This window comes from Patiria miniata, unplaced genomic scaffold (assembly GCF_015706575.1).
Source record: "Patiria miniata isolate m_02_andy unplaced genomic scaffold, ASM1570657v1 HiC_scaffold_9, whole genome shotgun sequence".
Taxonomy (NCBI): Eukaryota; Metazoa; Echinodermata; class Asteroidea; order Valvatida; family Asterinidae; genus Patiria; species Patiria miniata.
The window spans coordinates 27,088,313-27,100,361 of record NW_024037076.1 but is presented as its reverse complement, the minus strand read 5'-3'; the positions used below and the strand labels follow the sequence as shown (position 1 = coordinate 27,100,361).

At 39.1% G+C, this 12,049-nt stretch overlaps 1 protein-coding gene across 6 annotated transcripts in view; it reads left to right on the top strand.

Annotated features, from left to right (window-relative positions):
- LOC119721031 (cGMP-specific 3',5'-cyclic phosphodiesterase-like) overlaps positions 1-12,049 on the top strand; it is a 108,095-nt gene that overhangs the window by 57,174 nt on the left and 38,872 nt on the right. For all 6 annotated transcript variants that reach the window (XM_038190903.1, XM_038190902.1, XM_038190900.1 and 3 more), the window contains 2 exons: positions 3,023-3,093; positions 10,873-10,936. In XM_038190903.1, coding sequence (XP_038046831.1) covers positions 3,023-3,093; positions 10,873-10,936 — 135 coding nt within the window. The remainder of the gene's footprint in view (positions 1-3,022; positions 3,094-10,872; positions 10,937-12,049) is intronic.

Here is a 12,049-nt window from a genome sequence, read left to right as displayed (position 1 = left end):
TTGGGCCTGATAGTTTTCAACAAACTTACATGTACGTGTAGTTTTTTATACAGAAAACATGACACCCTGTTTAAAGGGCCCATGCAACGTACAACTTTTAATGCAGTCCTTGAAAATGCCCTTCTGTATCCCATTTAACCTTATTTAAAATTTTCGTTTTGCCATTTTCAAGGGTATTTTGGTGCCTTTTTGGTTTTTATGCTATTGCAAATTTCTATCTATGAGCAAAAGTGGGCTGTCATTTCAGGCAGAAACCTCAATTTACAGCTATTTCAGCACAAAAAGTTGCCACAATTTTCTGTCCTATCTTTTCTTTTCTTTGGTGATTCTTTGTTGTGTCAGTACATGGCAGTATTAAAGCCAGTGAGCAAACTTTTCTCACAGATGTTTTCAATGGACACATTCTTGAGTTCACAATTTGTACAGAAAACCCCTAAACTGAACAGTGTCTTCCTGAAAATTCACAGCTACAGCGCCCCCAGTTAAGTTGTCCCGAAAAGCATGGACAATTTTAAATGTTTAAAGAAGTGCACTTTTCAATCAAATTAACTCAAAAAAGGATGTCAAATAGTTTTCATACATTTAAGAGGAGTAGAAAATTGCACAAAATATGTTCCTAAGAAAAATTAATTTCACGGACCCTTTAATCTTGACGATATCCATGGTTTAGCATCGAGGGATCGACTTAATGGAGTATGCCAACATAAAAACGAATCCCTGGCGCCATACAAACGATCATTCGAAAACAGTTCATGCCAAATTGCCCATGCTAAATTTCACACATGGATGATTGAATATGTTGGGGGATAGTCGAAGACCGGCATAATAACATACATTCATTAGGGACATTCTGAAGTCTGGTGATTTTCTCATGAAATCTCCCTCTGAACCGTTCCCTTGCCGCGACGATGCAGGCGTATTCCGTTCACACACTGGAGAGACACATTGGCCAAGGTATCATCAAATTATCCTGCTTATACATGTAGTTCATGTCTACATGGTTAATGCAGAAACCATATGCGCTCATGTGTTTGAGGAAGCGGTGTGCATTATTAAGTTTTGAAGTAAGCGCGTCGTGACTTCATTAAAGATGCCACATCCATTATGTTTAACCTCATGCACAGGACTCTTTGGCTAGCAAGCAGATTTCCCAGTTATGAACTTCTTCTGTTTTTGCAAAAGTGCAAAAGAAAGCCTGCTATAGAGTTTAATTGCTCCTTAACGCTGTCATGCACTTTCCTTCTAAAAGTTTTACTATTTGCAAAATTGACATTTTCTGCAACTCGGATTATTATCTGCAATTCAGATTGTCTGCAAGAATGCAGGTACACATTTACTGCAGCATTAAAAGTTTCTTTTTAATTCACCCAACGGTATGATCTCCGTGAATTATGCGAACCAACATACATGTAGTTTCTTCCAAAAATGTTTTTTTTGTTACTAGAGATAGGTGTCAAGTTGACAAAAGCCTTTCTGATTTATAAAGTTCAGGTACATTTCTTTAAAACAAAAAAAGATACCAATGATTCAATCAATCAATCAATCAAATCTTACATTTTTCCCAGCACATACATGTAAATGTACAAATTATTTAACCTTTGAATTATTGTGTGTGGATGGATGGTGGTCGCCAAAAAGCATGAGCTTGTGGAGTGGAGACCCCACTGTAGTAAAAAAAAAAGGAACAATTACAAGTACAACGACAGAATTTAAATTTAACACAACAAGAAATTGGTAGTACAACAAATTATATAGAGCTTGTACAACAAATTAAAATTATAATTATTTGGTCTTACAAAAGGAAATTATTCTGAATGAATGTACAAAACAGTTTTTATATATTTGAAGATTTAGAATTCCAAAGAAATTGAGTATTGATAAACAAAACCAAAAACAAATTCAAACCCACACAAAACCCCAAAATGTGCATCATATGCATTCTGCAAATGATTCCTTGATGTGTGGTAATTAAAGAGTTAAACCTTATAATTAAAAATGCTGCTTGCTGCGAACGTGTACCGGTACACCCCATCATGCCATGTTCTCCTTTCAGTATAGAATCAGAATTAGATAATGCTGTGATCCAAAACTAACCAGGTGGTTTGCTTCAAGAAGTAATTGGCAATCGATAGTAGACCTGCACTTCTTTCAACCGAATCAGTAATTAGCAACAGCTACGTTTCCACCGAGGCATTAACAACTGACCTTCCCCCTTGGGTGAATTATTTAACACTTTTCATAAGTAACTTTGTGTTTCAACCCTCAGATTTTGACTAACTGTTAACAACGTCTACTGTAATTTTTCAAAACTAACGTTCCCATTTGTTGCTGAGACTTTTCCCAATGCAGCGAGAAATATTCCAACATTGTATAAAATTAATTTCCAGCAACCTTCGCCTCATTTGTTAAATGTATATGCAAACATGTTGGGTAAAACAATGATGGCCCTCTTATATTTAGGCCTTTTTACACTAGACAAAACTCTGGGTTGACGCGGGGTTGAAGCAGGGTTGAAACCATGCAGTTTTTCACACTTGAAAATGTTCAACCCTGCGCCAATCCCGCGTCAACCCTGGGATTGATTTCGCCCCAGGTTGAACTCAACCCTGCTCCAGACCAGGGTTGAGATTTCTTCATCCCGGGTTGAAACTCGTGCAAAGATTCAAAACAGTAGTAACCAAATGAAATAAGCTCGGTTTGCACTAAGAATAAAATGACACAGGGGTCAACGCAGGGTTAAAAAATAAAAAATCGACCCAGGGCTCCACTGAGTTCACCCAGGGTTGAGTTCAACCCAGGTTGAGAGGCTATAGTATGAAAAGGGATCACACAAGATAATGATTGCTACCATACAAGTTACCATACAAGTTAGTGAGCAGTATGCTGCAGGTTCAACTCCCACCGGAGCAAGCTTGTGAAGTTTAATTCTCACAGCTCTTGTGAAAAACAGTTCATAATTAATTCCCTTTGCCCCTTGGAGTTATTGACTTTTTCTCTTTCTGGGACTTACTTTTGTGCACAGGAATTTCATGCAGGTTTCAGCAAAGCTTTTGACCTGATGGCCCTGAAGAAGGAGGAGATCAAACAGCCAAGGTGAGATACTGAAGGATTCTGCTTCTGTAAACTAATTAGTGAATATATATGTAATTGCTTTAAATAGCACTTTTACAGTAGATCTGTGCATTCAAGTGTTATCTCCTGATCGACTGGCAATCGTCTTGAAGCTACAAGTTGTACGGTACAGTGGTGTTATGTTTTGTGGAGTATGATTTGAAATCAATCCTGCACATGTCGGTGTGTCATGAACACCAACATATGGTTTATTGCCTACCGGTACATGTAGTGTTTATTTTTTTAAACATACTGGTGTTGATCAAAAGAACCAAGATCAACAGAACTACAGTCAAACTGTCAAAACCTCCTCGACAAACCTCACAGTATACAAAGCATTTGCTGTTCTACATTACATACCAGTTACAAGCACTCCTGTCCAAATTTTTCTAACAGTCAATAATTATTGTATGGTAATGATGCCATTCGTTTACACTTGAATACTGCGCGATGTGGCGCAGAATACAGTGTTTTACCAGCGGTTTAAAACCGCCCACGTGATGGGCACTCGATCAATAGGAATTGGTAAACTATCTCAAGTGTAAATGAATGTGGCATCATGGCAATCGTAGTGTATTACCATGCAATAATTATTGACTGTTGGACAATTTTGACAGGAGTGCACTGGATGCGGGTAACTACCCTCGCCTTCGGCTCAGGCCAGTTTTAAACGTACTTGTTTAAAACTGGCCAAGCACATGTTCATTGCCTGTGGTGTGTGCAAAAACTGAAATAAAACTTTGAAATTTCCTGGACCCCTGTCACATTTGTGTAATATTACGTGGTTCAAGTTGCAGTTTCATTTGTCAATGATTTTTGTTCCCCCATGATCATTTAACATTCAAAACTGACCTCTCTAAGAAAAGCAGCAAAATCTTTTTAGGCCCAGTTACAAATCTGCATACAACTTAATGCAACTTAGTACCCTGGCTCCGATTCCCAAAAATATTACAAGTGTCCATTTTTTATGATCATTTTTAATCAAATAACCCTCCTCCCTCGCCATTTTGTTCGGCTTGCCCGTGATCTCAACTGATTTTGTTTGTAGTGCCCACAATCATTTGGACCAGTTGTCTCGAGGAGGCCAATCTAGTTGTCAATACGGGCTTGTCGTCACACACTATATAATACCCTGTTCTCAAGCCACTAGAAACATAATACTCCCAGCTAATCAAACACTAAAAGAGCAAAAGGATATGAAGATACTAGACCGATTGGAGGGGGAGGGGGGGGGGGAGAGGAAGATGAAATGAAAGTAATGTTCAACAAGACTGCAAATCTTCTAGAAATGTCAAAGTTCGTGATGGATATTTATGACGGCGTGATGGTGAGGTGTTGAAATTGGCTGGGAGCCAGCTGTGCTTGATGATTCCCCCTCGGCATTCTTGAACCCGCGGCCTGAATATAAAGTAGCCCAGTCAATATTTGAAATGGACAGTAAAAAAGTCAGCCATCCATTCATAAAATATACACGTATGTTTTGTTTTTCATTGTGTATACGTGTACATATAAATAATTAATGAATGTAAAATTGATATTCACTGGCCTCTCTTCTAAAAAGAAATTAGTGCACATACCGGTATAGATGTTGCAACACATGGTGTACATGTATGTTAAAGGTACAGTCCATCATTTGTAGTGTGTGCATTTTGTTCGTTAGAAGCAACAAACGTGCTCAAAATCTAAAGAAGGGTGCTGAACAACTAACCTGATGAAGTTTCAGCTCAGCTTCAGCTGCATATTTCGAGAAAAACAGCATTCTAGGATCTCGATTTCAAATCAAAAGTTGCTGAATCATGTTTTGAATTGGGCCTGAATTCAGCGTCCCAGACACGTTCCCACTGAGGCTGAGCGGATTGCAGCTACGCGATGTCACACACCGATCCGACGAATTATAGCAACTGCGCGCGTGCGTCGTGCAAACACTTGCGCACGCTTCCCCGAATAAAAAAACGAACTTCTAACGGAAATTTCCAACGGTGCGTCTTTAGAGGCACCGTTGGAAAGGCCTTTTTTCATTGATTTCTTTAAAATGACAGCTTGCCAGAAAGAATAATTTCACAGGGAGTTTAGTCCCCTTACTATCTTTCAACTAAGTATGTTTTTGGACAATAATTACATCAGTTACTTTTTGGATAGCTGCAAATGATGGACTGTAGCTTTAAACCAAGGGTGTCAATCGCTCCTCAAAAGTGGGGGGGGGGGGGGGGGGCGTACCTTGATCAGAACTAATGAAAGCGCGAAGCCCTTATGGTGTGGGGTTCGGGGTACGCTTAAGGGTCCCGAAAAATGTTGGATTCTAGATGCTTGTGCGATCGGCGGCAATTTGTGACCACTTTAACTAAATTTTTGTGAGCAAAAGATCATCATTTAAACATCATTTTCGAGTCGAATCAGCTACATTTTTATTCTGAGCTACAGAATCAAATGTAGGCTACAATTTTTATTTGGAGATGAAAAAAGTGGGGGGGGGGACATACGATATGGTATCCCTCCCCCCCCCCCCCAATATAATGTTCATTCGAAACAATTACATAAAGTGTAAGTTTATTTCATATGCTCCATGGCCCCCCCCCCCAAAATTAAGGCCAGTAACCCTCGCTGCCACAGCGTTAAACGTGAAAAAAGCGGTTTGAACATTGGAAGAAAAGAACTAGCTCTTGCAAAGACATACCGAGACATAAATTAATATGGACCGGGGGAACAGTTCTCATCGGCAGGTAGATTTTCATTGATTATGAAAACACGATCCAAAACTCAATCAAGGAAAGCCTGTGGAAGTAGTTGTTGCACAGAAATTTTCTCGATGGAATACAGATCGACATGATCCGGGTATTTTTACATGTAGGTTTGGTTAAAATTGATTTGTATACATGTACATGTGTAAGAATAATCAATTGCAGTATTTAGTTTCAGTGTAAATGGATTTTTGGAGATATGTTTTTAAATTTTGGATGAATTCTCTGAGATTTTTTTTTTGGGGGGGTAGGTTGGGGGGGGGGGGTTACGTGCACAACTTAATGCGTGTCACCTGAAATCCATCAGCAGGGTTTATACAGGCTTACAGAGGCAGCAATTTGATAGGTCATTTTGCCAATGACCTCATATAGTCTCAGCCTGCAATGAGAATCCCAGCCATATCCTTAAACCCGTAAGCCTAGCGGTACATCACTGGCTGGAGCTATTAACGCTAATTGTTCCCGTTTGGCATTCCTGCATATAACACAATAATAGAAGCGTGACTGAGTGATACTGTGCGGCATGACCAGAAGAGCCTGCCAGCATTTACCGGTTTCGTTTCTTTCATTTGTTCTCTGTATTCGATCTCTCCTCATGCCGAATTTGATCCCGGCGAACGCGCAGGTTTTTTCCCCGTCCACGTCTGACAAGACACGAGGAATGGCCGGGACCCATTCCGGTCCGACATGTCGTTGGACAAGCTGGCCAGTGGATCGGTTGTGGCATATTGCCACACGATGGTCCATAACAAAATATGGTAAAGCACTCAGCGCGCATGGCTTGCTCGCAATTACCAGTCAAGTGTGTTAAAGATTCAATGGCAAAGACATTTTTTTTTTTTTATCATTATGAGATGCCATTGCTGCAATGCACATGCTGAAATCTCCCCAGATACCTCGCTCATCTGTGGCTGTATAAGGAGGGCGCATATGATGCGCAAACACAAAGGAATGCATATGAATGACGTTTAATGTGTCAGAGTGAAAAATTACTGACTTTTTTATGGCCAACCCGTGCGAAATCATAGTGATTCGTTAGATGATCAATTTGTGTTCGATTTGAGGACAACAGGCTTGGATCGATATACAGTGTTTTCGTACTGTAGTTTTGTCCTCACTTTTTTTTTCTGGTTGAAAAAAAAAAACCACCAAAAACGAATGGCTGTTACATGACTGCGCTCAACAAGCACTATGAGTTAATGCTAGATTTTATGTTCTTTCTCGCACGTAGATGTTCGTGGGCGTAATCAGTATTATCACATCCATCACTGAAGCCAGATAATTGATGGGGCCATGCTCGGCCTCAAATGCACGGGTGACTCGATTTGATCATCAAGGGGCTTTGGTATAATGTGCATGTATGTTCATGTTTGCATGGCCATTCAATTTTGAAATCTCATCAATCGCATTTTGCTGCCCAGGAAACATACAGCGTCTCTCTGCCATGCGACAAACTGCAACAGGCCGCTTTTTTTTTTTCTAGACAGGCTGTATGGCTGCTGTGGGATCGATCACGGTACCGTTTATATCAATTTTTTTTTATCTCAAGGAATTTGACAGCTTGGATCTAGCATTAAACTGTAACATGTACATGTATCAATTCTTGACATGAATGTTTAGCTTCTGAAAAAAAAATGCTGTACTGATGATGATTGTGGAAAGAGAAGGTTGATAAATTTATGCGCACATTTGGCTGGAAAAGCACAACATGTTCTTGCCAGATCTGCCTGAATTTGGCTATGGGGGGAGGGTGAATACATAAACGTGTTAAGGCCGGTTCATAGTCGGCGCGAAACAACGTGAATGCGTATTTGTGACGTCGGGGCAAATTTTCACCAAATTTGTCTGCTTTACAAAGCTCCTTGAAATTCTCCACCGGAACCTGAAATCAGAGGACTTTTACGTGTACGTACATGTAGAGGTACAGTGTACGTGTAAGTTTCATGAGTTGTTTGGAATTTCCAACCATTAGATTATTTTATGCATTTGCATCAAGATATTGGAGGGAAGGGGGGGGGGGAACTCACAACACTTGATGAATAACGTCACGGTCGTTCTACCAACAGCTTAATCGCAGAGGTATTTGCAGTAGCAAGCTTCTTTTTAGACCAGCTGAGAATTTCCCGACACTGCATTGCCTAAATCCCAACCTCCTTAACACACCATCAATCTTTGGCTCCTGGGAAGAAAAAGATTTTAAAAATGCTATCACTGGTCGCAATAGGAATTCAGTAAATGAAACAAAAATGAGTTATGATAGCTGTTCCTATCAAGTCAAAAATGGAAAAGAAAATTCAATATTGAATCAAACAATGAAAAGAAAATACTAAGAGAGAAAAAATTCTGTTTAAAATTGTGACTGTCTACCGTAGGATTAAATGCCAAATTCTAAAAAAATGTCTAGACTCTACTGGTACATCCTCCAACAACACATAATTAAATTTAATTCAATTACTACATACATTTAACTCAAACCTGTTTGAATCCACACACTACCACATATGCTTCTGCTTCATCCTCAAGGAGTTCTGAAGAGGATAACCACCAAGTAGTACCAAGTACCAAGTACATATACCTTGTATTTCAGCGGTTTGTGCTATCATCATACATGTACCAGTACCGGTTTATCTACTTCAATAAAAAAGGAGACAAGTTTTAGTTTCTGTAGACAAGAACATAGAAATTCTTTTAGTCCATGCATTGAAGGAAAGAATGAAAATCTACACTTTTTTATTTGCCTTTACATGTACAATGTATACTCTCAGATTTCAATCTCCTTTATAGACATTCTACATCACTGGGTGTTTCTCTCTACGTGGCATGCCCCAACCACAATTCTGATGTTAAACATTTTATTGAAATGCTTTCAATCTATAAAAATGTCCTGGTCCCGGTTCCCTCCCCCCCCCCCCTCCTGTAATGAACATTGTAAAAAAAGAAAGGTCTAAGTACTTAAGAAAAAGAAAAATACCCTTTTTATCACTTGAAGGATTCAACAAAATGCACAACTCTTGATGACTACTCATCCCCCGGTATTGTAGGGCATTCGGAAATCCAATACCAGCCCAAAAAGAAGACGAAGAAAAGAGCGCGATTGCGGCTTAGTATCATATTACATGTAGCATTCGCAGAGGGGAAAAAGCATTTATCAGTGGAAGCGTCGAATTCCAATACTGGCTCATTCAGTCACAACAAATAAATCTTTGTAAAGATGGCAATCACTCCAGACAGGAGCATGGACATATTGTAGGGGAGGTTTGCCCACAAAGTCTGTGCACTAAGAAAAATTGATGCAAAGGAAACGGGGGGAATATATTAAGCTTTCACCAAATTTCTCTTCGGATATTCCCATTTTCGTGGGAAAAGCTTGGGAGAAATACGTACTTTTGGTTGGGGGACTTATTTTGGGACAGAACTCAATGGGTTTGGTAATTGGTGATCAAACAATACAGAGTTTGTTTCTTCTCCAAAATCTGTGAAGGGGGCACAAGTTCGGTGACATTGTCCCCCCCCCCCCCCCACACACACACACGCACACCTTCCTATGTTTACACCACTGTCCAACAATCAAGTGTTCAGCAAAAACCATGAATTCTGCCGCGTCATTCCCAAGATGCCAATTAATGCAATTTTCACACCTCTTGCTCTAGCCTTTCTGCATGTCATAATGGCTATTAAATAGAAAAGGGACGTCATTTGTAACCTCCAGAAAAAAACGGGGGAAAAAATGAGTTGATTGTCTGCCATAATCATGTTCACGTGATAAACGTGATAGACGTGCTTGCGTCAAAAGAGTTGATGGAAAAGTCAGGGACAATTTTACCCGAAGAAAAGTCAACCATTTGTCCTGAAAAATCAGATTATATAATTTGAGACCTGCATGCATCGCTGTATTTGTTTAAATCTAATATTCAGGTCAATGTGTAACAAACAAGGTCTTGGGGTGGGGGTAAAATGTGGAAAGTCTTTGTGGAGTGTTGAAAATAGGATAAGTAAGTTAGTGATTGTGAAGCAAACGGACAAATCCACAAATATAGGGAAAACAGCGTGATCAATCTCATCTTTTAAAGGGAATATACAACATTTGCAAGCATCGAAAAATAAAACTACCAAGTTTTTACGAAATACCTTACTAGGATGTTAGTAAATGACAGTCTAAAGCATCCTGTAAAATTATGGCACCTGATGTGAAGTCATTGTCAAGAAAATTGTATTTTTGTATACATTTCCAACGGTGGTCGGCCAACCACCGTTGGAAAAACCTAACTATTTTTCAACTACTGCTCCAAATTTACCTTTTTTTTAGTCCAAATGTTGTTTGCTATTGGTTACATGTTCATGAACGGGTGCAGGCCAGCTAGACTGGTTCCCTTACCTTACAATTTTCTGGCATCTGTGAATTGATCCATTTTATCTTTAGTGGAGTCGGGGAACCAGACTACTTAAACATTTTTGTTTTTCTTGGTTTTTCCAGCATTTTCGAACACAAAACTTCAAACATGTCAGTGTAACAATATTTGATCTATTATACTAACCCCTCAAATAGTTCATTTCTGAAAATTACAGCAAAAGTCAATGATGTACATTCCCTTTAAAAGCTGTTCTTGTTTTAGATATTAAAAAAAAATACACATGCAGTCCTTGAAAAGACCTTTCGCGTAACCTTTATTAAAAATGATGTTCTCCCCCCAAATAGGAGTATGATTCAACACATTGTTAGAGTTTATTGTTATTTGGGTTTTTTCGGTGCCTGGCAGCAAGATTGAATGGTTTTAATTAAAATCCTATTAGGTAAGCCCGTCAATATTGGATAAAGCCCTTTGAAACGTGCGGACAGGCCCATTGTACTGAGGAACCACGAACCTTTACCACTGAACGAGGAGAATGAATTCGTCATCTCAAACGGCGTTGACAGATTGTAATATACTGCCAGTGTGACCTAACCTTTAACTTACGTGTTTCACAAGAAATCTTTTTTCTTTTTTTTCTTTTTAAATTCAAATTGATTTTTCTCTTGTTTCAGTGATGACATGCTGAAGAAGTCAGTATACAGTGAGATAGCTAAATATGTGGCTCTGACTGGAAAGGTATGTTATTTATTTATTTATGTACGGTATTTATTTTCTCTTTTCTTTTTAAGTGTAAACTCTCACCCTGTACACCTTCTCTTTAAATGTCCAACTCTCTTTATATTTAAAAAAAAATAAATAAATAAATTTCAGGTACACTGAAGTAGCTTTTTAAGTTATTTAAATTGTACAAATTACAAATAAAAAATGAAACAAAAGTGCTAACAGACTGGAATGACCTGGAAGATACTAAAGGGTTCGACATTATATTTCCATCCTTTCTCAAGGGCAAAAAGCATTGAGAAAGATCACGCTAAGATTAAAACCTCAGACCCTCTAAAAAAAAAAAAAAAAAGAATTGACAGATACGAAAGGGTTCGACGTTATATTTCCATCCTTTCTCAAGGGCAGAAGGCATTGAGAAAAATCACGCTGAGATTAAAACCTCAGACCCTCTGAAAAAGAAAAAGAAAAAAAGAATTGACAGATACTAAAGGGTTCGACGTTATATTTCCATCCTTTCTCAAGGGCAAAAAGCATTGAGAAAAATCACGCTGAGATTAAAACCTCAGACCCTCTGAAAAAAAGAAAAGAAAAATAGAATTGACAGATATTTTTGTTGATTTGAAAACGCATATATGCCATGAAAGGTTAGAAAAGTTTATGCTTGTCAACAATGTTGTCAACTTTGCACACTATGCGCGCCTCGTTGCAGACATCACGCTCTTACATAAAAAAAAATCATTTGAAGCCAGTTGAGGGCGCTGTTTCAGAATGGACTTGAAAGTAGGATAAAGTTGCCCACAGGTAGCACATCCCTCCCATTATGCAGAAGTCATTGCACTGTGCAGTGGGCCAATTCATCGGTGTGACAGATCAGCGAAGGTAGAGAGTGTATGCAGCGGCAGCGACAGAGAGATAGAGAGGGAAGATGGATAGATAGAGATACCTATCTACACAATTTGTCTCAGCCAAGCATTATTGCATTAGCCGGGCCTGAAATAAAGCCACGCTAAAGGAGAGAAAAAAAAAGGTACCGCGATGGCTAACTGAAGTAAGATGTTCGGGCAGTGGCGTAGGGCATAAGGGCAAGCACGCAGACATTACCCCTTCCCCCCCCCCCCAACAGAT